The sequence below is a fragment of the Pongo abelii genome, chromosome 2, assembly GCF_028885655.2.
Source record: "Pongo abelii isolate AG06213 chromosome 2, NHGRI_mPonAbe1-v2.0_pri, whole genome shotgun sequence".
Lineage (NCBI taxonomy): Eukaryota > Metazoa > Chordata > Mammalia > Primates > Hominidae > Pongo > Pongo abelii.
Genome location: NC_085928.1, coordinates 2,037,851 through 2,065,808, shown reverse-complemented (window position 1 = coordinate 2,065,808; position 27,958 = coordinate 2,037,851). Strand labels below are relative to the sequence as shown.

Here is a 27,958-nt window from a genome sequence, read left to right as displayed (position 1 = left end):
ATTAGATCATCTGTTAGTGTACTACACTGAAAACCAGGGAAAATATAAAGTATCATGAACTTCAAAATTAGAAAAACTTTTCAAGAATGACAAAATCACATAGATTTAAGTTTGAGAGCATGGATTAAATGTACACACATATACATAAAATGTAAAATAAAAGAAGTTTTAGAATTCAATTAAAGTTTGTGACAGGATAATAGATTCCATAGAAATTCATAAAAATACATTAATATTATCTACAAAGGAGTGTTGTCTCTTGCTTAAAAATGACTCATTTAGTTACTTCATTTAATTTAGCTTTAGGGAATATGTTTTATATTTATGTCTATTTCAATAGGAGAAACCATCTTTTTTAAGTCTATTGAGGCAGGGATTATAATTGACTGTAATAACTTGTAGGTATCAGATACTATTTAAAGTTTCATAGATATAGAAATCTATGCCTTTGGCCAAAGTAGAAATGTGTGTCCATCTCTAATAATACTTTTCTTAATATTTCTTCATTTGACAAATCACTTTGCTGCAAGCTTTTTGTGCTATTAAGTACAGCTGGATTTTTTTCTTTATTTTTCATTCTGTTAGTTCCAAGTATTATTTAACTTTACAGGAGGAGAAAAGGAGTGCATAAAAATCATAGTACATTTTTTAGAGCATATCTCAAAAGATTGAAGTCCTCCTTTGCTAATTACCCGGTTATTTTATTCAAATAATCAATTTAAAATAATTGTAAGTATTAATAAAACCTAAAACCATATGCTTCTAGGACAAACAACAGGCAAGTAAATGACTTTGGAGCAGGCCGAGATTTCTTAAAGACTACTGAAAATACTTGCATTACAAATCATGTTAGGGAGATAAGGGAAAAGGCAAGAGAAGTCAATTTTATTTAATCATAATAAATGATTGGTAAAGGAAAACATTAATAACCTTTAGTGAAGCTATTTTTTGCTTCTGTGAACTTTCATTTTTAGTGACCTCTCTTCCTGCAACCAAAGATATTTGAATTTAAACTTAAGTAAGATCAAATTAATTGATAGAAAATGGGACTAATTATGGAAAAAGAAAAGGTACAGCAGATTTAAGGGCATAACATTCATCTGTCTATTAGAAAAATGCCCTTATATTATGCTACAATTTAGGGAAAGTAGCAAAAAATATTAAATAAAATGAAAACCTGCATTAATTTATTCAGTGCACAATGTATTTACTGAATGTTTACTTTAGTGCCAAAGACCCCTCTTCAGGGGTTCTTAAAAGGTGATGTCAAAATTCTCTGGGTCAATTAAGTTCTATTTACAAAAACAAATCAACCAGTAAACATATTTGTATTTAGATCCTTTTATTGATATGTAACTCTTTCTTTCGTCATTTAATTACCCATATTACAGAAACCTGTAAGGATGGTGTGTGTGTGTGTGTATACCTATAACTCACTATATTTTAATATGTATATACATTTTAGGATGTATATATGTCAATCGGTATATTTGTGTGTTTTGGAGAATTCCCCCACTTATTTAAATAGCTCCAGTAAATGGCTTGAACTTAAATAAAATTTCTTGTTCACTGCGATGAAAATTTAGATAATTGGAATTCACAGATATCATAGAATAGAAATAGTTTGTTCTAGTTTTAAATAGAATTTGAAACAGCAGTTTATATAGCCTTTAAGAAGAACAAAATTTTATTTAATCCAAAATTGTATGGATTATCAGAGAACCCTACAAGTTATCTTTGCCCAGAATTCTTTAAGACTGTTAATTACCTGTGTAAGAAAAGAGTTAATTCTCATGCAGATATCTAATAATAATGTCTTTGTTTAGACCAATTATGTTATACTTTAAGACTAAGGACTATGCGTATAACTATATCTCAAAAAATATTTAGGAAAATACATATAGCAAAAACTCAATTATGGTAGTGGTATATGTGATTTTAATTTTCCTTCATGATAGGCAGTATAGTGTTACTTTCTGAAAGTCACTAAATGAAAATCAGTAAGTACTTATTTTTTTTCAGATCATACATAAATAGAAGGGCATATTAATTAGCTACATAAATCCTTTTATATTTTTAATTATGATATTAATATTTTTCAAATATGTTTGATAAAACATTTTTTAAAACTTTAAAAGTATCCAGAAAACTTAAACATAAACATTTAAATCATGCATTTTAAAGATGATTGCTTTTCTCCCAAAGTATGTTGTTAAAATATTCCTGATTATCATAAATTGGGAATGGATAATATCTCAGTGCCTTCATAAAACTCTGTTCAACTTAAATGACTGAAGATTATGACATGAATTAATTTTCAGAGATAGTTTTGAATTTTTTTTAAATACACAACTTTTTTTTTTTTTTTTCAAGGCTCTGTCATTCAGGCTGGAGTACGGTTGTGTGATTCCAGCTCACTGCAACCTCTGCCTCTGGATTTAAGCAATCCTCCTGCCTCAGCCTCCCAACTAGCTGGTACTACAGGCACATGCCACCATGCCTGGCTAATTTTTGTATTTTTAGTAGAGATGGGGTTTCACCATGTTGGCCAGGCTGGTCTTGAACTCCTGACCTCAGGTGACCTGCCCACCTTTGCCTCCCAAAATGCTGTGATGACAAGCATGAGCCACTGCGCCCAGCCTAAAAAACCTAACTTTTGATGCACGATGTGTGTATTTGTGATAACATAGAAGCCAGCTTAATGGGGCTGATGTGACAATTTAAATATCTAGAATAATGTGAATCAACTGAAGTTGATTGAAACACATTAATTATATTGAAATAAATGAGTCTACCTTAATGTCTAGAGAGAGAGAGAGAAAGAAAAAGAGAATGCCAAAACAGAAAGCCTTTTTAAGAAAAGCCTTTTCAGAAAAATATTAACTATTGTACGAACAATTTGTAATTAAGGAAAGAATTAAAAACATGTATGTTCATTTTCTAGTAGGAACTCTATTTCTGGTTAGCCAGATGGTTCCAGTTGATGAGAGACAGCATTCATTACAAAAAATGCCTCCTGCTAAATAAGGAAGTAATGATAGAATTAGAAACCACCGTTTTTCAAAACTTAAAAGAATAATTAATTCAGCAAAGATTGTCAAAGAATGGTAAAATCACTAAGTGAAATGATTGAGGAAAAGAACTGTTCAGATGAAAAAGGAAGAAACATTACCAAATGCGAGATGTAGACCTTGACTGGATAGGTAAATTTGAAAATAGACTACATTTTTCAGATGGCATTAAAAAATTGTCAGTTTTATTACATGTGAAAATTTATATAAGAAACTGTATTTTTCAAAGGGTCTGATTCAAGTGTTTAGAATTAAAATGTTATGATATCTAAAATTTACTTTAACAAATGATAAAAATGTATGATATTTGTAATCATTAAAGCAATGCAATTCATTCCACTTTTTTTTTTTTTCCAACTTTTAAGTTCAGGGGTATGTGTGCAGGATGTGCATGTTTGTTACATAGATAAACATGTGCCATGCGGTTTACTGCACAGATTATCCCATCACCTATATATTAAGCCCAGCATCCATTAGCTATTCTTCCTGATGCTCTCTATCCCACCAAGCCCCGTCCCACAGGCCCCAGTATGTGTTGTTTCACCCCAAGTTTCTATGTGTTCCTATCATTCGTGTCTCACTTTTAAGTAAGAACATGCAGTATTTGGTTTTCCGTTTGTGTGTTAGTTTGCTTCCAATTCCATTCGTGTCTTTGCAAAGGACATGATCTCATTCTTTTTTATGGCTGCATAGTATTCCATGGTGAATATAAGTCAAATTTTCTTTATCCCAGCTATCATTGATGAGCATTTAGGTTGATTCCATGTCTTTGCTATTGTGAATAGTGCTGCAGTGAACATACGCATGCATATATCTTTATAATAGAATGACTTACATTCCTTTGGGTGTATACCCAGTAATGGGATTGCTGGATCAAATGGTATTTCTGCCTCTAGATCATTGAGGAATTGCTACACTGTCTTCCACAATGGTTGAACTAATTTACACTCCCACCAACAATGAAAAAAACATTTTTCCTCCACAACCTAACCAGCATCTGCTATTTTTTAATTTTTTAAATAATTGCCATTCTGACTGGCATGAGTGGTATCTCATTGTGGTTTTGATCTGCATTTCCCTAATGATCATTGATGTTGAAAAGTTTTTTACATATAATTGTTGACTGCATGCATGTCTTCTTTTGAGAAGTGTCTCTTCATGTCCTTTGCCTACTATTTAATGGTTTTTTTTTTCCTTTAATTTCTTTAAATACCCTGTAGATGCTGGATGTTAGACCTTTGTCAGATGGATAGATTGTGAAATTTTTCTCCCATCTTGTAGGTTGTGTGTTCACACTGCTAATAGTTTCTTTTGCCATGCAGAAGCTCTTAAGTTTAATTAGAGCTCAACTTTTTCTTCTGTTGCAGTTACTTTTGGCATCTTCATCATGAAATATTTGCTTGAGCCTGTGTCCTGAATGGTATTGCCTAGATTTTCTTCTAGAGATTTTATAGTTGTGGGTTTTGCATTTAAGCCCTTAATCCATCTTGAGTTGATTTTTGTGTATGGTTTGTAAGGAAGGGGTCCAGTTTCAGTTTTCTGTATATGGCTAGCCAGTTCCCCCAACACCATTTATTAAATAAGGAATCTTTCCCCATTGCTTGTTTTAGTCAGGTTTGTTGAAGATTCGATGGCTTAGTTGTGTGATCTTATGTCTGGGTTCTCTATCCTGTGGGTTCTTTACTTGGTTACATTGGTCTATGTGTCTGTTCTTTTACCAGTACCATGCTGTTTTTGTTACTCTAGCCTAGTAGTATAGTTTGAAGTCAGGTAGTGTGATACCTCTAGATTTTTTCTTTTTTCTTGGGATTGTTCGGCCATTTGGGCTCTTTTTAAAGTATTTTTAAAAAATAGTTTTAAAATAGTTTTTCTAAATCTGTGAAGAATGTCAATGGTAGTCTAATGGAAATAGCCTTGAATCTATAAATTGCTTTGGGAGGTATGGCCATTTTCACAATATTGTTTCTTCTTCTCTATGAGCATGGAATGTTTTCCATTTGTATGTGTCGTCTCTGATTTCTTTGAGCAGTATTTTGTAGTTCTCCCTGAAGAGGTCCTTCACTTCCCTTATTAGCTGCATTCCTAGTTTTATTCTTATTTTCCCAGTTGTGAATGGGAGTTCATTCATGATTTGGCTCTCTGCTTGCCTGTTGTTGGTGTATAGGAATGCTAGTGATTTTTGCATATTGATTTTGGATCCTGAGATTTTGCTGAAGTTGTTTATCAGCTTAAGAAGCTTTTTGGCTGACCAATGGGGTTTTCTGGATAAGGGATCATGCCATCTGCAAACAAAGATAGTTTGACTTCCTCTCTGAATACCCTTTATTTTTTTCTCTTGCTTGAATGCCCTGGCCAGAACTTCCAGTACTATGTAGAATAGGAGTGGTGAGAGAGGGCATCCTTGTCTTGTGATGGTATTCAAGGGAAATGCTTCCAACTTTTGCCCATTCAGTATGATATTGGCTGTGGGCTTGTCATATATGGCTCTTATTATTTGCAATATGTTCCTTTGATACCTAGTTTATTGAGAGATTTTAACATGAAGGAATATTGAATTTTATCGAAGGCCTTTTCTGCATCTATTGAGATAATCAGGGTTTTTATCTTTAGTTATGTTTATGTTACTATGCAACATATGCAAATCACCTTTACTGATTTGCATATGTTGAACCAACCTCCTGAAGCCAACTTAATTGTGATGAATAATTGTTTTGATGTGCTGGTTTGGATTCAGTTTGCCAGTATTTTACTGAGGATTTTTGCATCAATGTTCATCAAGGATATTGGCCTGAAGTTTTCTTTTTTTGTTGTGTCTCTGACAGATATATATGTTTTGGTATCAAGATGATGCTGGCCTCATAGAATGAGTCAGGGAGGAGTCCCTCCTTTTTAATTTTTTTGAATAGTTTCATTAGAAATGTTACAGCTCTTTTCTGTGCCTCTGGTTAAATTCAGCTGTGATTCTGTCTGACACTGGGCTTTTTTTGTTTGGTAGGCCATTTATTACTCTCTCAATTTTGAAACTCGTTATCAGTCTATTGAGGGATTCAATTTCTTCCTGGTTCAGTCTTGGGAGAGTGTATGTGTCCAGAATTTATCCATTTCTTCTAGATTTTCTAGTTTATTTGCATAGAGATGTTTATAGTATTTTCTGATGATTGTTTGCATTTCTGTGGAGTCAGTGGTGTTATTTCCTTTATCATTTGTGATTATTTGAATCTTCTCTTTAGTCTTCTTTATTAGTCTAGCTAGTGGTCATTCAATTTTATCGTTTTTTTTTCTAAAAACAAGCTCCTTGATTTGCTGGGTTTTTTTTTCCCCCCAAGACAGAGTTTTGCTCTCATTGCCCAAGCTGGAGTGCAGTGACACGATCTTGGCTCACTGCAACTTCTGCCTCCTGAGTTCAAGTGATTCTCCTGCCTCAGTCTTCTGAGTAGCTGGGATTATGAGCGCCCGCCACCATGCCCAGCTAATTTTTGTAATTTTAGTAAAGGTGGGGTTTCACCATGTTGGCCAGGTTGGTCTCTAACTTCTGACCTCAGGTGATCCACCCGCCTTGGCTTCCCAAAGTGCTGAGATTACAGGTGTGAGCCATCGTGCCCAGCCAATTTCTTGATTATTTGGAAGGGTTTTTCACATCTCTGTCTCCTTCATTTCAGCTCTGACCTTGGTTATTTCTTGTTTTCTACCAGCTTTGGGGTTTGTTTGCTCTTGGTTCTTGTAGTAGTTCATTTTCACACTGCTATAAAAATACTTCTTGAGACTAGGTAATTTATAAACAAAAGAGATTTAATTGACTCACAGTTCCGCATGGGTAGGGAGGCCTCAGGAAACTTATAGTCATGGCAGAAGGGGAAGCAAGCATGTCTTACATGGCAGCAGGCAAGAGAGTGATTGTTTGAAGGAGGAACTGTCAAACACTTATAAAACCATCAGATCTTGTGAAAGTCACTATTACAAGAACAGCATGATGAAACCAACCCCATGATCCAGTCACCTCCCACCAGGTCCCTTCCTCGACACATGGGGATTACAATTAGAGATATATTTGGGTGGGGACACAGAACCAGATGATATCATTCCATCCCTGTCCCCCCCGCCCCCCGCAAATCTCACATCTTCTTGCATTTCAAAACCAATTATGCATTCCCAACAGTCTTCCGAAGGCTTAACTCATTTCAGCATTAACCTAAATGTCCAATTCCGAAGTCTCATCTGAGACAAGACAAGTTCCTTCTGCCTAGGAGCTTGTAAAATAAAAAACAGTTACTTTCAAGATACAGTGGGTGCACAGGTATTGGATAAATGCTCTTACTCTAAATGGGAGAAATTGGCCAAAACAGAGGGGCTTACAGGCCCCATGCAAGTCCAAAAATTAGCATGGCAGTTCTTAAATCTTAAAGCTCTGAAATGATCTTCTTTGACTTTACGTCTCACATCCAGGACATGCTGATGCAAGGGGTGGGCTCCCATGGCCTTGGCTTTGCAGGGTACAGCCCCCCAGCTGGTTTTATGGCTGGCCCTGAGTGTCTGCAGCTTTTCTGGGTGCACCATGCAAACTGTCAGTGGATCTACCATTCTGGGGTCTAAAGAACAGTGGCCCTATTGTCACAGCTGCACTAGGCAGTGCCCCAGTAGGGACTCTGTGTGGGGTATCAACCCCACATTTTCCTACTGTACTACCCTAGCAAAGGTTCTCCATGAAGGCTCAGCCCCTGCAGCAGACTTTATACTGGACATCTGAGCATTTCCATACATCCTCTGAAATGAAGGCGGAGGTTCCTGAACCTTAATTCTTGACTTCTGTGCACCCATAGGCCCAACACCACATGTAGGCCAGCAAGGCTTGGGGCTTGCACCCACTGAAGCAACAGCCCGAGCTGTACCTTGGCCTCTTTTAGCCACGACTGGAGCTGGAACAGTTAGGATGCAGGGCTCCAAGTCCCATAGCGGCACAAAACAGCTGAGCCCTGGGCCTGGCCCATGAAACCATTTTTCCCTTCTAGGCCTTAGAGCCTATGATGGGAGAGACTGCTGTGAAGGTCTCTGGCATGCCCTGGAGACATTTTCTCCATTGTCTTGGATGTTAACATTCAGCTCCTTGTTACTTATGCAAATTTCTGCAGAAAATGGGGTTTTCTTTTCTATCACATTGTCAGGCTGCAAATTTTCCAAACGTTTTTACTCTTTTCTTTTAAACATAAGTTCCAGTTTCAGATAATCTCTCTCCACTTCAAAGTTCCACGGACCTCTAGGGTGGGGGCAAAATGCTGCCAGTCTCTTTGCTAAAGCGTAGTAAGAGTGACCTTTGCTCCAGTTCCCAATAATTTTCTCATCTCAATCTGAGACCACCTCAGCCTGGACTTCATCGTCCATGCCATTATCAGCGTTTTGGTCAAAACCATTCAGTAAGTCTCTAGGAGGTTCCAAATTTTCCCTCATCTCCCTGTTACCCTGTTCCAAAGTCACTTCCACATTTTCAGGTTATCTTTATAGAAGTGCCCCACTCTGGGTACCAATTTCCTGTATTCGTCCATTTTCACACTGCTATAAAGACACTACCTTAGACCGGGTAATTTATAAACCAAGCAAGTTTAATTTACTCACAGTTCTGCAGGGCTGGGCAGGCCTCAGAAACATTTAACTCATGGCAGAAGGAGAAACAGTTATGTCTTACATGGTGGCAGGCAAGAAAGCGAGTGTGTGAAGGAGGAACTATGAAACATTTGCAAAACTATCAGATCCCATGAGAACTCAGTCACTATCAGCAGAACAGCATAGGGCGAACCACCCCCATGACCCAATCACCTCTCCCCAGGTCCTTCCCTGGACATGTGGAGATTATACAGATTGTAATTCAGATGAGATTTGTGTGGGGACACAGAGCCAGACCATATTAGTTCTCAAGTTCTTTTAGTTGTGATATTAGGTTGTTAGCTTGAGATCTTTCTAGCTTTTTGATATGAGCATTTAGTGCTATAAATTTACCTCTTAACACTGCTTTAGCTGCATCCCAGAGATTCTGGTATATTAGCTGTTTGTTATCATTAGTTTCAAAGAACTTGATTTTTGCATTAATTTCATTATTTATGTGAAAGTCATTAAGGAGCAGGTTGTTCAATTTCCATGTAGTTGTGTGGTTTTGAGTGAGTTTAATCTTTAGTTCTAATTTGATTACACTGTGACCTGAGAGACAGTTTGTTATGATTTTAGTTATTTTGCATTTGCTTTGGAGTATTTTACTTCTGATTGTGTGTCAATTTTAGAGTAAGTGCCATGTGGTGATGAGAAGAATGTATATTCTGTTATTTTTTGGTGGAGAGTTCTGTAGGTATCTAACAGGTCCACTTGACTCAGAGCTGAGTTCAGGTCCTGAATATTTTTGTTAATTTCCTCTCTTGATGACTTGTTTAATATTGTCAGTGGGGTGGTAAAGCCTCCCACTATTATTATGTGGGAGTCTAAGTCTCTTTGAAGGTCTCTAAGAACTTGCTTTATGAATCTGGGTGCTCCTCTGTTGGGTACATATATATTTAGAATAGTTAGCACTTCTTATTGGATTTAACTCTTTACCATTATGTAATACCCTTCTTTGTCTTTTTTTATCTTTGTTGGTTTAAAGTCTGTTTTGTCAAAAACTAGGATTATAACCCCTGCTTTTTTCTATTTTCCATTTGCTTGGTTAATTATCCTCAGTCTCAATATTTTGAGCCTTTGTGTGTCTTTGCATGTGAGATGGGTCCCTTGAAGACAACATATCAATGGGTCTTGGCTTTTTATCCAGCTTGAAGATGACATACCAATGGGTCTTGGCCTTTTATCCAACAGCCCGAGCTGTACCTTGGCCTCCTTTAGCCACGACTGGAGCTGAAGTGGTTAGAATTTAGGACACCAAGTCCCACAGCCATTCTGTGTCTTTTAATTGGGACATTTAACCCATTTTCTTTTAAGATTAGTATTGTTATATGTGGATTCAATACTGCCATCGTGATACTAGCTAGTTATTTTGCAGACTTGTTTACATGGTTGCTTCAGAGTGTTGCTGCTTTGTGTACCTCAGTGTGTTTTAATATTGGCTGCTAATGGTTTTTCCTTTCCATATTTAGTGCTTCCTTCAGGAGCCCTTGCAAGGCAGGTCTCATGATGACGAATTCCCTCAGCATTTGCTTATCTGAAAAGGATTGTATTTCTCCTTCACTTATGAAGCTTAGTTTGGACTGATATGAAATTCTGGGTTGGCAGTTTTCTTTTTTAAATATTGGCCCCCAGTCTCTTCTGGCTTGTAGGGTTTCTCCTGAGAGGCCTGCCATTAGTCTGTTGGGCTTCCCTTTGTAAGTAACCTGGCCTTTCTTTCTGGCTGCTTTTAACATTTTTTCTTTCATTTCAACCTTGGAGACTGTGATGATTATATGTGTTGGGGTTGATCTTCTTGTGGAGTATTTTACTGGGGTTCTCTTCATTTCCTGAATTTGAATGTTGGCCTCTCTTATTAGGCTGGGGAAGTTCTCCTGGATGGTATTCTGAAGTGTGTTTTCCAAGTTGATTCCATTCTCCTTGTCTCTTTCAGGTACCCCAAGCAGTCATAGGTTTGGTCTCTTTACATAATCCCGTATGTCTCAGAGGTTTTATTTATTCATTCTTTTTTCTCTGTTCTTGGCTGCTTCTCTTATTTTAGAAAGATATTCTCAGGCTGAGATTCTTTCCACAGCTTAGCCAATTCTGCTTTTAATACTTGTGATTGCATTGTGAAGTTCTTATAGTGTGTTTTTCAGGTCTAACAGGTTAATTGTACTTCTCTCTAAATTGGCTATTTTGGTTGTCTGCTCCTGTATTGTTTCATCATAATTCTTAGCTGCTTTGCATTGGGTTACAATATGTTACTTTAGCTCAGCAAAGTTTGTTATTACCTACCTTCTGAAGGCTATTTCTGTCATTTCAGCGATCCTAGCCTCAGCTCAGTTCTAAGCCCTTACTGGAGAGGTGTTGCAGTCATTTGGAGAAGGGGCACTCTATATTTTTGAGTTTTACTATTTTTATATTGATTTTTTCTATCTTTGTGGGGTCTTTAAGGTTGCTGACCTTTGAATGGGGTTTTTTGGGGGTCTTTTGTGTTGATGTTGTTTTCTGTTTATGTGTTTTTCTTTTAACAGTCAGAACACCCTTCTGTAGGGCTGCTGCTGGTTGCTGGGGGTCCCCTCTATACCCAGGTTGCCTTAGATTTTCCAGTACCTGCAGGTATCATAATTGAAGGCTGTGAAACAGCAAACATTGTAGCCTCCTCCTTCTGGAAGCTCCATCCCAGGGGAGTACTAATTCATTTCCAGCCTGAACATGCCTGTAGGAGGTGGCTGGAGACCCGAATTGGGAGGCCTCATCCAGTCAAAGGGAACAGGGTCAGTAACCTGCTTAAAATAAGCTGTGTAGCTGGGCCTGGTGGCTCATGACTGTAATCCCAGAACTTTGGGAGGCTGAGGTGGGCAGATCACCTAAGGTCAGGCATTCTAGACCAGCCTGGACAACATGGTGAAAACCCATCTCTACTAAAAATACAAAAATTAGCCAGGCATGGTGGCATGCACCTGTAATCCCAGCTATTCAGTGGACTGAGACAGGAGAATCACTTGAACCCAGGAGGCGGAGGTTGCGGTGAGCCGAGATCATGCCATTGCACTACAGCCTGGGTGACAGAGTGAGACTCTGTCTCAGAAAAAAAAAAAAAGAAAGAAAGAAAAGCTTTCTGGCTGCTTTTTGGTAGAGCAAGTGTGCCATTTTGGGGATCCCTTCAGCCCTGATTGTTATGGGTTTTCCAGGGCCCACAGACTGGACTGACTGAGGTGCCCAAACAACCAAGGTGGTGGCCTGCCCCACCTCCCAGCCACTTTGTCTTAGATGGAAATTAGAGCTCTGTTCATAGAAAACTGTCTGAGTCCCAGCTGAAGCCCTGGCTGGGAGGTCCCACCCAGTGAGGAGGAATGGATCAGGGTCCTGCTTTAAGAAGCAGCTGCCATCTGGCAAAGCAGCTGTGCTGCGCTGGGGGAGCCCTTTCTTGTCTGGACTGTTTGGACTCTCAAAAGCCAGCAGGCTGAGATGGCTGAGTCTACCTAACCACAGAGATGGTGGCCTCACCTCCCCCCAGGGACTCCATTTTAGGTAGAGGTCAGAGCTCTGTCTGTAGAAAACTGGCTGGGGTGGCTGAAGCCTGGCTGGGAGCCCCTATTTAGTGAGAAGGAATAGATCGGGGTCCCACTTAAATCAGCAGTCTGGCCATGGTGTAGCAAAGCAGCTATGCTGCACTAAGGGGACCCTTTCATCCAGACTGTTTGCACTCTCCAAAGACAGCAGGCTGGAATGGCTGAGTCAACAGAACTGCAGAGATAGTAGCTGCCTTTTCCCCTGGGAGCTCCTTCCCCTCTCAGACAGGCTCCACCCTGTCACCATTGGCTGGCTGGAATTTCAAACCAGTGAGTCTTATCTTGTGAGGTATCATGGAAGTAGGGCCCTCAGAATACCGCTGCTTGGCTCCCTGGATTCAGCCCGCTTCCTAGGGATATGCATGGACCTCTTGCCTTACCAGAGTTGCACACACCCTTGTTGAGGATCCTAGAGCCAGAGTATGTAAAGCTCCTGGGTCTCTGTGTGTGCCTGAGCGGCCGCTCTGCTGGCACTCCACACAGTTCTGTGTGTTGGACCCTAGGCCCTGATGCTGTGGGCTCATGAGGGGATCTCCTGATCTATGGGTTGCAAAGATCCATGGGAGGAGATTGGTTTCCGGGCAGGGTCACACAATTATTCACTGCCTCCCTTGGTTGGGGGGTGGGGGTTCCTTGGCTGTGTTCCAGCGTGGGCCATCACCCTACCCTGCTTTTCTTCATTCTCTGTGGATTGAGTTGTTTGCCTAATCAGTCCCAGTGTGAGAACCTGGATATTACGGTTAAAGGTGCTATATTCATTCACACCTTTCATTCCTCTGTGTGAGTGCTGTGGACTGCAGCTGCTTTTAATTGGCCATGTTGGCCCCTCCATGCAATTCATTCGACTTTATATCCTTTATTTATCCTTTACTCTTTTGGGAGAAAATTTTCAAAATAAATATTTAAAAAACACAGAATGTACTTCAGTTATTCAGCTTACCTTTTACATTTACGTTACCAAAATCCTTTAAAAAGAGAGAACTGGTTTTCTATTATTTAACATATATTCACATTACTTAAATCATAAAAATTAGAAATAATAAAAAATAATTATGAATGTTCAGTAGAATTTATCTGCATGATTTAGAAGACATTAAATTGCCTTAGTATGTCCTCCCGTAACCAAAACCAGGTTCACCTCCCCACTGCTTGAAAGCCAGACAGGAGAGACAAGGGTTAGTAGGAAGGAAAGCAGGTTTATTTGGAAAGCCAGAGGGTTAGCAAACTGAGCAGATGGTGGACTATAAACACAGATTAGTTCACCACCATCTCTAAAATGCATAATTGTAAAAAATAGTGTGTTTTTGTTTTTTGGCTGTTTTAAAAGTTTTAAAAATATTTTAATCAAACATATATGTATTTTAAAAATATTAATGTCATAATAAAAACATGCAAAATGATTTATTTGGTTAACATATGCTTCTCTATGTATGATCTGAAAAAAAATTTTTAATTTACTATAGGATTTTTAAAGGGAAGCTTGGTATGGAAAAGATACAGGAGTGGTACAGGGTGCAAAGTCTATGTGTCTTTGTTCCAATGGCTTATCTTGGGTAATCATCCATCTGGATGTCAGGATGGCATTATTTTGACTTCAGCCCCTTGGTGGTAGACTAATTCTTTGCAGCCCCCCTTAAGCAGGAGGATTCCTCAATCAGGGCTCCATTCCTGGTTTGTTTCGAGATTAGCCTCTGGAATTTCCTAAGCAAGGACATAACTGATAAGTACATATTGCCAGAGGGAAGTGTCTAGCGAGGGACAAAGGATGAAGGGGTGAAATGGGAGGGAAAGAAGAAGAAGAAAGTAGGTGATTAAAATATGTTTTTAAAAATGAGGTCCTGGTTACATTCCTTTAACAATATATTTAATTATTGTATTTCCAAGTTTCTAAAATTGCAGGTTCTTGTTACTTACCTAATTAATTTTTTAGCTAAATATGTTTATAAAAACTTTAACTATTTTCATGATTTTGGAATGTAGACTTTGACACAGGCAAATATATGGACAGCAAATAGTTAAGTTTCTTAGAATTTTCCTAACTCTACTTTGATTTCCAAAGTTCTACAAGTGAAATTAGTTATAACAGAATTCTCTTGTAATTGTACAGTTTCATTAACACCTTGTAAGAAGTGGGAAAGTAAGAAAGATTTATGATCAAATTGCAAATCGCTATGAAAGTACAAAACAGTTTAGGATTTGAGAGTTTCTTAGAAGAAGAATTTAGTTATGAATTTTAAGGACACAGAGGAAGTTTATTATTATAAATTTTAAAGTGAAATAGGAAAGTTAAATATGTGACACAAATAGTTGTGAACTGAGGAATCAGAGAAGAGAGAGAGTGTGGATATTTAATGTGTTTTGAGTAACATAAAGAACACGAAGATTATCCTGTTGTGTAACAGGAAATGACCAGATGATAGTTGTCATTATTTGGAAGAAATGGCTTTGGTATTTTATTACTCAATTTTTATAACAATTGATGAAAAAGGCTCTGAAGTGATTTGAGGTGATATTATTATTTAATGTACCAAATATATTTGATATTTATTACAACCAAAATAATTGGTTCATATTGTTCATGCTAAAATAAGCTGTTTGTTAATAGCTTCATTTTAAAAATATGAAATACATTTTTCTATTTTAATGGGTTCTATTCGCAGGGGCAAGTAAATTTACACATACTTAAGCCACAAAAGAAGGGTGTTTATAAATAGAATACTTCACTTTGATTGAGTAGGCCATTTTATTTTAACTTAAATGTCCTAGGAGGCAGTAACAATTTCTATCAGATTTTTATTCCTTGCAGATTTAATCTTCATTTCTGTTTTTAGAGTTTATTCTTTATGATCCATTTTTTATCTTATACAATTATTATTAAATATATTAGCACATTTGATATTTCTAATTTTAGTTGTGAATTACCACTTCTATAAGTGATCATTTGTTTCTAGAACTATTTTTTCTGCATACCTTATTATTTTATTAACCATGGTTTTAAAATAATCAAATACAAATTTCTAGAATTATTAGACAAAATATAGTAAGCAGAAATAGCTATTTTTACTGTTTTTTTGTTGTGTTAAACTACCTATTGAGTATAATTTTACCCTATGTATAACTATGTTATAATAATATGGTAATTGGATACAGGAATATTTGTAAAAATTATTTTATATTGTTACATTATTTACAGTATTTTCAAATATTAGTGGTTTATATAAAATTATAAATTAAGGGGAATAATTAGAAAGGCCAGTGAAATTTAAATAAAATTCACAAATTAAAGTACCATAAAATGATCACATAATTCAAATGTCCTTTTCCTGAAGGACTGTCAATCCTAAATACGAAAATAGAGGTTAGAAAAAACATCTTTTAAGTGTAATAGCTTTAAATATTATCTTTGCTCCTAACATTATAAAATTATCTTCTCCATTACTTGTTTTTAATATACTAACATCATAAAGAAATGGGAATATATAATTTATTTTTTATATTAACTTTCAATCATAATATAAAGATTCAAATATTGGTTCTCTAATGTCTACCCAACCCTTGTACAATTTTAAATGATCCAGTAACACTAAGAGCATTTAGATTAATGGTTACTGTTTTAGCAACCTCTCTTCTTCAAATACTTACTGTGTTCGTTTTCACTAAACCTGAAGACAATACCCACATTAACAACATTTTTATGTATTTTAGAAATAAACTATAACTAAATTATCAGTAGGTTAACTACCTGAGGAATAGTTCATACTGGGGAAAAATAAAATCAAAATATGTTTTTATTTTCCAATTAACTACTCTGATTATTTGAACAAATTAAGAATTATATATTATTCCAGGATACAACATTATCTTTTCCATTCAAGGTTAAAAATATAACTTGTGATATTTAATTTTGGTTAAACATTTACACATATTTTAACTATTATATGAATATATGTATATGACATATATAAAACTATTATAGGTATTCTACATGGACATACTTTCTCTTACATAATTCATTTCATATATTCTAGATTTTAAAAGACCATATTATATTTAAACATTTTTGAAAATATAATATATAAAGATAGCATATAAAAATTTCCAGATTGTTGCGAAGCATCATATTTCATTTTATGTAAAGGATACCATCCTAAATATTGTATATATTTATAACAGTTCAACTTGCCTTAAACATTTTATATATACAAATTATATATATACATTATATACATTATATATACACACTATATATATACATTATATATATACACATTTTTTATATATATATATATATATGTATGTGTAGTCCTAAGGATGTTTCTGATCTAATTTACACATGCATATTTTCAAATATATCCTAAGTTGAGTTAATTCAATGTATTTATATTGAGTATATTATTAATATGACACGAGAGGACTCATTAGTGAAAATGAATATTTAGTGTCATACCATATAGCATCTTCATTGTGCAGAGTTGCTAAAACAGTATGGAAGAAACCTCCTAAGGAAAATTTGATATAGCTTTCCTATGCTTTTCCAGACCTATTTTCAACACTGCTAAAAGGGGGCAAAATTCAAGAAGGCACTGAAGAGACCACCTCACCAGAACCTGATGTTACTTCTCCTCTGGATGTACATGCTGCAGCTCCATAGGAGCCAGGTTGGAAAAGTTTCTAGGAAAACAACATATTCATTTATAACATATATTTTTTTAAATGGAAAGATATTTTTGTATGGAAATATGTCATTTTAGGCCCCAGAGTTAAGTACATTAAAGTTCACATTTTAGTTTCCACTCAACATTTATTTCTTAAATGTTTTTTAAAACTCAATAAAAAACATTTGGCTTTTCAAAAATATGTTTGAAATGTAATGGTTTTAAAGCATGCAAAATTAGGTAATTAAAAAAGTCATGTATCTGCTTTACATAAACCTAAAAAAAATCAAGCTGTTATGAATCCATTATAATGATAGAGTATGAAGTTAAATTATAAAATTTATATCAAAATTTTCAAGCTATTTTGTGTATATTATATAACTGGCAGTGGATAATTTCTGTAATTCTTTTTTTTCTGTACTTCAAGCTCAAGGAAATGTATAATATTGCTCTTGGTTTTAGGTTCAAGTTTAAAAGTCATAAGTATTCATACGTTCATTTCCTAAGCCTAGGAGAACTCTGGGATACAAACCAGGGTATTCCAAAATGACCTTGAAGGGACATTTTTTTTTAACTGAAACTAATTTCGAGACCTAAATTTCATAGTCAACTTACTGTGCAATAGCACACCAGAACTTATTCCTCCTAACTGTAACTTTGTATCCATTGACCAGTCTCTCACTATCCACCACCAGCCTCTGGTAACTACTATTCTCTTTTCTACTTTTATAAGATCAACTCTAGAGTCCACATATGTGTGAGATCATGCAATATTTGTCTTTCTGTTCCTCACTTATTTCATGTCCTCCAGGTTCATCCGTGTTGCAGCAAATGACAGGATTTCATTCTTTTTATGTCTGAATAATATTCTTTTTTGTATATCTATATTTTTTTCTTTATCCATTCATGTGCTACCTATTGTATTCTATATTTCAAAATAGCTAGAAGAGAGGATTTTGAATGTTCTCACCAAAAAGAAATGATAAATTTTTGAAGTAATGTATATGCTAAATACTCTGATTTGATTATTATACAGTGTATACATATATCAAAACATTATACTGTGCCCCAAAATATATACAATTATGTGTCAATTAAAGACAAAACAAAAACACAAAGATTTTTAATATCTTAAATTTCAGATTTTATATATTAAATTCTTTTGAAAGTGTAGTGACTCTGTTCAGAATATTGAAATGTCCTGGGGTGATAGCCGCTCTGTGAATAGAAGATGCACATAATGATTACAAGTGCAAATGATGTATTTAAAAACATAAGCAGTTAACAGTGTTAGTGAGACTAAACTGTCTAGTTATCAAAACTTACTCAAACATAAAGTAAATAATAAGGTAGGGTTCTTTCACTTTTATAATGAAAGCAAAGTTGACTGTTGTATGATAGAGTATGGTGTTGATTATTGTAGTCCCAGATACTCAGCAGGCTGAGGTGGGAGGATTGCTTGAGCCTGGGAGGTTGAGGCTGCAGTGAGGCTAGCAGCCTATGTTATGCTGAAAAATAAATTGAAAAAAGTATCTGTAAAATGAAATTTAAGGAGATAAGAAAGGAATGAATTTGAGATGTTGGAAATTATTGAAATGTAAGGTGAGTTTTGCAATTTATGATATATATGATATATCAATAATGTTCTAATAGATCATAAATTGTATTATATCCATCAGCGAATAAACATGCTGTAATATATTTATCCCTTTTAAGCTACTACACATTTTTCTATAAAATTCCTTGCAACGTTATCTATATGTTGTCTTGGTTAACTCTCCATGAAAGAATGGTATGTACTCACCATCTTCTCTCACAAAACCATGCTAGTTAGACTTTTGTCCCACCACTCCACCAAAACAACTCAACTCCAGATCATTTATAACACTCACATTGTCTACTTTAAAACTTAATGTTAAACCCTCATCTTACATGACTTATCAGCAACTTTTATCATACGTAATAGCTACCTCTTTTTTAAAACAATTGTATCACTTATATATTTCACTTTATTTTTTTTCTTTTTACCTTTTAAATTTCTCTGGCTCGTTTCTCTTCCATTGATCAGAACTTTGATTCAGGTATTACAATATATGGTCCCATATGATCTTATTTAGTTTCAAGGCTTTAGATATGTTAATGAATCCTGAATTTGTATTTCAAGCCTTGACTTCTACTCTGAACTCCAACTTCTTTATTTAGCACTGTACCTATTCAGTTGGCATGTCTATCAGGCATTTTATCCAACATATCTAAAACTGAACACCTTGGCTGGACACAGCGGCTCACGCCTGTAATCCCAGCACTTTGGGCGGCCAAGGTGGGTGGATCAAGAGATATGCAGTTTTCTCATCTGTAAAATAACTCGATATTACCTATCTTTCTAGGTTTTTTGGAGTGTTAAGTAAAATGGTAAGATCAAGAGATCAAGAGATTGAGACCATCCTGGCCAACATGGTGAAACCCCGTCTCTACTAAAAATACAAAAATTAGCTGAGCGTGGTGGCGCATGTCTGTAGTCCCAGCTACTCAGGAGGCTGAGGCAGGAGAATCGCTTGAACCCGGGAGGCAGAGGTTGCAGTGAGCCAATATCGCGCCACTGCACTCCAGCCTAGGCAACAGAGCGAGACTCTGTCTGAAAAACAAACAACAAAAACAAAAACTGAACACTTTATCTCCCCACCTCGGTCTGTTTCTTCTACAGTTTTCATTGTTTTATAATTTCAGCATTTCAGTTATTCTAGATAAAAATTTGGAGTTCTACTTAATTTTACTTTTTCTGAAACTGTATTTTCAGTTGAGCAACAGATATCTGTGATTTTATCTTAAAAATATATTCAGAATTTGATTGACTTTTACCACCAGTATTGCAACCGGTCTGGTCCATGATACCATCATCTTTCCCCTAGATTAATAAAATCATATTCTAAGTGGATTTTCTGATTCCATATTCACCACCATGCCCAGTAGTCTGTTTTCCTGTACAGACCTGTGCTGTTCAATACGGAACTCCAGAGTTGATGGATTCTTTGAAATGAAGTAGTCTGCACTCACCCTGTGTTGTCTGAACTGCAAAGCCAGGCAAATTCCATCATCAGCTGACTCATACATGATCAAGGCTAAGGAAAGTTGTGTAAGCCAAGCATTCAAGTTATAATTGATTAGCAGCTTACTCAAATATGTTGCATGTGTTGCTAACCCTACAAAATAAAATCATAGACCTGTGTTACTTTGGTCAGGTCACTTAACAATTCCATATGTAGTTTTCTCATCTGTAAAATAACTCAATATTACCTATTTTTCTAAGTTTTTTGAGGGTTAAGTAAAATGATAATTTTAAAGCATTTAGTGCAGCACATTAATTACAGATTTACATTATAATTAAATGATGAAAAATATATATATATATCTGTAAATACCAATAAAATTAGTACATTAAAGTTGTGAAATTTATCTTAAAGCCTAAAGAAAGGTGAAAAAGAATAAATATATGATCTTGTTACAGTTGATGAACCTACATTGATACATTGTTATCAACCAGAGTTCATCATTTACATTAGGATTCACACTTTTTGTTGTACATTCTATGGATTGAGATAAATTTAAAATACCATGTGTCTAACATTATAGTATCTACAGAGTATATTCCTTGCCCTAAAAATTCTCCAAGCTCTGCTTGTTCATCCTTCACTACTGCCTAACCCTTGGCAACCACTAATCTTTTTCTGTACCACAGTTTTTCATTTTCTAGAACATTATGTAGTTTCAGTCATACAAAATGTAGCCTCTTAAGATTGGCTTCTTTCATTTAGTTATATGATTTTAAGTTTCTTCCATATCTTTTCCCTATATGATACCTCATTTTTTTTTTTATTATTATACTTTAAGTTCTAGGGTACATGTGCACTACATGCAGGTTTGTTACATAAGTATACATGTGCCATGTTGGTGTGCTGCACCCATTAACTTGTCATTTACATTAGGCATATCTCCTAATGCTATCCCTCCCCCCTTCCCCCACCCCACGACAAGCCCTGGTGTGTGATGTTCCCCTTCCTGTGTCCAAGTGTTCTCATTGTTCAATTCCCACCTATGAGTGAGAACATGCGGTGTTTGGTTTTTTGTCCTTGCGATAGTTTGCTGAGAATGATGGTTTCCTGCTTCATCCATGTCCCTACAAAGGACATGAACTCATCCTTTTTTATGGCTGCATAGTATTCCATGGTGTATATGTGCCACATTTTCTTAATCCAGTCTATCATTGTTGCACAATTGGGTTGGTTTCAAGTCTTTGCTATTGTGAATAATGCCACAACACACATACGTGTGCATGTGTCTTTATAGCAATATGATTTATAATCCTTTGGGTATATACCCAGTAATGGGATGGCTGGGTCAAATGGTATTTCTAGTTCTAGATCCTTGAGGAATCGCCACACTGACTTCCACAATGGTTGAACTAGTTTACAGACCCACCAACAGTGTAAAAGTGTTCCTATTTCTCCACATCCTCTCCAGCAACTGTTGTTTCCTGACTTTTTAATGATCGCCATTCCAACTGGTGTGAGATGATATCTCATTGTGGTTTTGATTTGCATTTCTCTGATGGCCAGTGATGATGAGCATTTTTTCATGCGTCTGTTGGCTGCATAAATGTCTTCTTTTGAGAAGTGACTGTTCATAGCCTTCGCCCACTTGTTGATGGGGTTGTTTTTTTTTTTTTTGTAGATTTGTTTGAGTTCTTTGTAGATTCTGGATATTAGCCCTTTGTCAGATGATTAGATTGCAAAATTTTCTTCCATTCTGTAGGTTACCTGTTCACTCTGATGGTAGTTTCTTTTGCTGTGCAGAAGCTCTTGAGTTTAATTAGATCCCATTTGTCAGATTTGGCTTTTATTGCCATTGCTTTTGGTGTTTTAGACATGAAGTCCTTGCCCATGCTTATGTCTTGAACGGTATTGCCTAGGTTTTATTCTAGGGTTTTTATGGTTTTAGGTCTAACATTTAAGTCGTTAATCCATCTTGAAATAATTTTTGTATAAGGTGTAAGGAAGGGATCCATTTCAGCTTTCTACATATGCCTAGCCAGTTTTCCCAGTACTATTTCTTAAATAGGGAATCCTTTCCCCATTTCTTGTTTTTGTCAGGTTTGTCAAAGATCAGATGGTTGTAGATGTGTGGTATTATTTCTGAGGGCTCTGTTCTGTTCCATTTGTCTATATCTCTGTTTTGGTACCATAACCATGCAATGTGCAAAAATCACAAGCATTCTTATACACCAATAACAGACAAACAGAGAGCCAAATCATCGTGAACTCCCGTTCACAATTACTTCAAAGAGAATGAAATACCTGGGAATCTAACTTACAAGGGATGTGAAGGACTTCTTCAAGGAGAACTACAAACCACTGCTCAATGAAATAAAAGAGGATACAAACAAATGGAAGAACATTCCTTGCTCATGGATACGAAGAATCAATATCATGAAAATGGCCATACTGCCCAAGGTAATTTATAGATTCAGTGCCATCCCCATCAAGCTACCAATGACTTTCTCCACAGAATTGGAAAAAACTACTTTAAAGTTCATGTAGAATCAAAAAAGAGCCCGCATTGCCAAGACAATCCTAAGCCAAAAGAACAAAGCTGGAGGCATCACGCTACCTGACTTCAAACTATACTACAGGGCTATGATAACATTTCTTTTTAGTGCTGAATAATATTCCGTTGTGGATGTACCTGGGATTTTTGAAAATGCCCTCCTGTACATATTTTGGATATTTTCCCCAACTATTTTTAAATAAGTGTGAAGGCAAGAACTGTTTTTTTAATTGCACTTTGGCAAACTTTATCTTTGCAAGACTCTTAAAATGGATATAGTCATCTAAAACTTGGAGTGTCTTATAGATCAGTTGTTTTCATATATACTTTGTTTGTTTCTGTATGTTCTATGTGTCATTGAAGAAAATTTCTATCATTTCTTGTTAACTACCACATAAAGTTGATTGTGATTCCTCCACCCATATTCCCTTACAGTTCATGTGTAACCTTGGCATAATTTTTGCTGTTTTGAAACTTAGGAATTGGTGCATTGTTTAAGCTGTAGGAAGATATCTTAGTAATTCTTATTGACATTACTTTTTCTTTTTTTTTTAACTTTATTTTTATTACACTTTAAGTTTTAGGGTACATGTGCACAATGTGCAGGTTAGTTACATATGTATACATGTACCATGCTGGTGTGCTGCACCCATTAACTCGCCATTTAGCATTAGGTATATATCCTAATGCTATCCCTCCCCCCTCCCCCCACCCCACGACAGTCCCCAGAGTGTGATGTTCCCCTTCCTGTGTCCATGTGTTCTCATTGTTCAATTCCCATCTATGAGTGAGAACATGTAGTGTTTGTTTTTTTTGTCCTTGTGATAGTTTACTGAGAATGATGATTTCCAATTTCATCCATCTCCCTACAAAGGACATGAACTCATCATTTTTTACGGCTGCATAGTATTCCACGGTGTATATGTGCCACATTTTCTTAATCCAGTCTATCATTGTTGGATATTTGGCTTGGTTCCAAGTCTTTGCTATTCTGAATCGTGCCACAATAAACATACGTGTGCATGTGTCTTTATAGCAGCATGATTCGTAGTCCTTTGGGTATATACCCAGTAATGGGATGGCTGGGTCAAACGGTATTTCTAGTTCTAGATCCCTGAGGAATCACCACACTGACTTCCACAAGGGTTGAACTAGTTTACAGTCCCGCCAACAGTGTAAAAGTTTTCCTATTTCTCCACATCCTCTCTAGCACCTGTTGTTTCCTGACTTTTTAATGATCGCCATTCTAACTGGTGTGAGATGATATCTCATTGTGGTTTTGATTTGCATTTGTCTGATGGCCAGTGATGGTGAGCATTTTTTCATGTGTCTTTTGGCTGCATAAATGTCTTCTTTTGAGAAGTGTCTGTTCATGTCCTTCGCCCACTTTTTGATGGGGTTGTTTGTTTTTTTTCTTGTAAATTTGTTTGAGTTCATTGTAGATTCTGGATATTAGCCCTTTGTCAGATGAGTAGGTTGTGAAAATTTTCTCCCATTTTTTAGGTTGCCTGTTTACTCTGGTGGTAGTTTCTTTTGCTGTGCAGAAGCTCTTTAGTTTAATTAGGTCCCATTTGTCAATTTTGACTTTTGTTGCCATTGCTTTTGGTGTTTTAGACATGAAATCCTTGCCCATGCCTATGTCCTGAATGGAAATGCCTAGGTTTTCTTCTAGGGTTTTTATGGTTTTGGGTCTAACATTTAGGTCTTTAATCCATCTTGAATTAATTTTTGTATAAGGTGTAAGGAAGGGATCCAGTTTCAGCTTTCTCCATATGGCTAGCCAGTTTTCCCAGCACCATTTATTAAATAGGGAATCCTTTCCCCATTTCTTGTTTTTGTCAGGCTTGTCAAAGATCAGATAGTTGTAGATATGCGGCGTTATTTCTGAGGGCTCTGTTCTGTTCCATTGATCTATATCTCTGTTTTGGTACCAGTACCATGCTGTTTTGGTTACTGTAGCCTTGTAGTATAGTTTGAAGTCAGGTAGCGTGATGCCTCCAGCTTTGTTCTTTTGGCTTAGGATTGACTTGGCTATGTGGGCTCTTTTTTGGTTCCATATGAACTTTAAAGTAGTTTTTTCCAATTCTCTGAAGAAAGCCATTGGTAGCTTGATGGGAATGGAATTGAATCTATAAATTACCTTGTGCACTATGGCCATTTTCAAGATATTGATTCTTCCTACCCATGAGCATGGAATGTTCTTCCATTTGTTTGTATCCTCCTTTATTTCCTTGAGCAGTGGTTTGTAGTTCTCCTTGAAGAGGTCCTTCACATCCTTTGTAAGTTGGATTCCCAGGTATTTTATTCTCTTTGAAGCAATTCTGAATGAGAGTTCACTCATGATTTGGCTCTCTGTTTGTCTGTTATTGGTGTATAAGAATGCTTGTGATTTTTGCACATTGATTTTGTATCCTGAGACTTTGCTGAAGTTGCTTATCAGCTTAAGGAGATTTTGGGCTGAGACAATGGGGTTTTCTAGATATACAATCTTGTCATCTGCAAACAGGGACAATTTGACTTCCTCTTTTCCTAATTGAATACCCTTTATTTCCTTCTCCTGCCTAATTGCCCTGGCCAGAACTTCCAACACTATGTTGAATAGGAGTGGTGAGAGAGGGCATGCCTGTCTTGTGCCATTTTTCAAAGGGAATGCTTCCAGTTTTTACCCATTCAGTATGATATTGGCTGTGGGTCTGTCATAGATAGCTCTTATTATTTTGAGATACGTCCCATCAATACCGAATTTATTGAGAGTTTTTAGCATGAAGGGTTGTTGAATTTTGTCAAAGGCCTTTTCTGCATCTATTGAGATAATCATGTGGTTTTTGTCTTTGGTTCTGTTTATATGCTGGATTACATTTATTGATTTGCATATATTGAACCAGCCTTGCATCCCAGGGATGAAGCCCATTTGATCATGGTGGATACGCTTTTTGATGTGCTGCTGGATTCAGTTTGCCAGTATTTTATTGAGGATTTTTGCATCAATGTTCATCAAGGATATTGGTCTAAAATTCTCTTTTTTGGTTGTGTCTCTGCCCGGCTTTGGTATCAGGATGATGCTGGCCTCATAAAATGAGTTAGGGAGGATTCCCTCTTTTTCTATTGATTGGAATAGTTTCAGAAGGAAGGATACCAGTTCCTCCTTGTACCTCTGGTAGAATTTGGCTGTGAATCCATCTGGTCCTGGACTCTTTTTGGTTGGTAAGCTATTGATTATTGCCACAATTTCAGAGCCTGTTATTGGTCTATTCAGAGATTCAACTTCTTCCTGGTTTAGTCTTGGGAGGGTGTATGTGAGGAGGAATTTATCCATTTCTTCTAGATTTTCTAGTTTATTTGCATAGAGGTGTTTGTAGTATTCTCTGATGGTAGTTTGTATTTCTGTGGGATCGGTGGTGATATCCCCTTTATCATTTTTTATTGCGTCTATTTGATTCTTCTCTCTTTTGCTCTTTATTAGTCTTGCTAGTGGTCTGGCAAATTTGTTTATCCTTTCAAAAAAGCAGCTCCTGGATTCATTAATTTTTGAAGGGTTTTTTGTGTCTCTATTTCCTTCAGTTCTGCTCTGATTTTAGTTATTTCTTGCCTTCTGCTAGCTTTTGAATGTGTTTGCTCTTACTTTTCTAGTTCTTTTAATTGTGATGTTGGGGTGTCAATTTTGAATCTTTCCTGCTTTCTCTTGTGGGCATTTAGGGCTATAAATTTCCCTCTACACACTGCTTTGAATGTGTCCCAGAGATTCTGGTATGTTGTGTCTTTGTTCTCGTTGGTTTCAAAGAGCATCTTTATTTCTGCCTTCATTTCGTTATGTACCCAGTAGTCATTCAGGAGCAAGTTGTTCAGTTTCCATGTAGTTGAGCAGTTTTGAGTGAGTTTCTTAATCCTGAGTTCTAGTTTGTTTGCACTGTGGTCTGAGAGACAGTTTGTTACAATTTGTTCTTTTACATTTACTGAGGAGAGCTTTACTTCCAACTATGTGGTCCATTTTGGAATAGGTGTGGTGTGGTGCTGAAAAAAATGTATATTCTGTTGATTTGGGGTGGAGAGTTCTGTAGATGTCTATTAGGTCCGCTTGGTGCAGAGCTGAGTTCAATTCCTGGGTATCCTTGTTAACTTTCTGTCTCACTGATCTGTCTAATGTTGACAGTGGCGTGTTAAAGTCTCCCATTATTATTGTGTGCGAGTCTAAGTCTGTTTGTAGGTCACTCAGGACTTGCTTCCTGAATCTGGGTGCTCCTGTATTGGGTGCATATATATTTAGGATAGTTAGCTCTTCTTGTTGAATTGATCCGTTTACCATTATGTAATGGCTTTCTTTGTCTCTTTTGATCTTTGTTGGTTTAAAGTCTGTTTTCTCAGAGACTAGGATTGCAACCCCTGCCTTTTTTTGTTTTCCATTTGCTTGGTAGATCTTCCTCCATCCTTTTGTTTTGAGCCAATGTGTGTCTCTGCACGTGAGATGGGTTTCCTGAATACAGCACACTGATGGGTCTTGACTCTTTATCCAATTTGCCAGTCTGTGTCTTTTAATAGGAGCACTTAGTCCATTTACATTTAAAGTTAATATTGTTATGTGTGAATTTGATCCTGTCATTATGATGTTAGGTGGTTATTTTGCTCATTAGTTGATGCAGTTTCTTCCTAGCCTCGATGGTCTTACAATTTGGCATGATTTTGCAGTGGCTGGTACCTGTTTTTCCTTTCCATGTTTAGTGCTTCCTTCAAGAGCTCTTTTAGGGCAGGCCTGGTGGTGACAAAATCTGTCAGCATTTGCTTGTCTGTAAAGGATTTTATTTCTCCTTCACTTATGAAGCTTAGTTTGGCTGGATATGAAACTCAGGGTTGAAAATTCTTTTCTTTAAGAATGTTGAATATTGGCCCCCACTCTCTTCTGGCTTGTAGAGTTTCTGCCCAGAGATCTGCTGTTAGTCTGATGGGCTTCCCTTTGTGGGTAACCCAACCTTTCTCTCTGGCTGCCCTTAACATTTTTTCCTTCATTTCAACTTTGGTGAATCTGACAATTATGTGTCTTGGAGTTGCTCTTCTCGAGGACTATCTTTGTGGCGTTGTCTGTATTTCCTGAATCTGAATGTTGGCCTGCCTTGCTAGATTGGGGAAGTTCTCCTGGATAATATCCTGCAGAGTGTTTTCCAACTTGGTTCCATTCTCCCCGTCACTTTCAGGTACACCAATCAGATGCAGATTTGGTCTTTTCACATAGTCCCATATTTTTGGAGGCTTTGTTCGTTTCTTTTTATTCTTTTTTCTCTAAACTTCCCTTCTCGCTTCATTTCATTCATTTCATCTTCCATCACTGATACCCTTTCTTCCAGTTGATTGCATCAGCTCCTGAGGCTTCTGTATTCTTCACATAGTTCTCGAGCCTTGCTTTCAGCTCCATCAGTTCCTTTAAGCACTTCTCTGTATTGGTTATTCT

The 27,958-nt window shown here is 36.5% G+C and overlaps 1 protein-coding gene across 16 annotated transcripts in view; it reads left to right on the top strand.

Annotated features, from left to right (window-relative positions):
• Positions 1 to 27,958, top strand: part of EPHA6 (EPH receptor A6) — a 965,948-nt gene that overhangs the window by 107,051 nt on the left and 830,939 nt on the right. For 2 of the 16 annotated variants that reach the window (XM_063721678.1, XM_063721675.1), the window contains exon 2: positions 16,801 to 16,920. The exons of the other annotated variants lie outside the window; for them this stretch is intronic. Coding sequence is in view for 1 of the 2 variants with exons in the window: in XM_063721675.1 (XP_063577745.1) it covers positions 16,873 to 16,920 (48 nt within the window). In the remaining variant the exon portion in view is untranslated. The remainder of the gene's footprint in view (positions 1 to 16,800; positions 16,921 to 27,958) is intronic. 16 annotated transcript variants of the gene reach the window in all.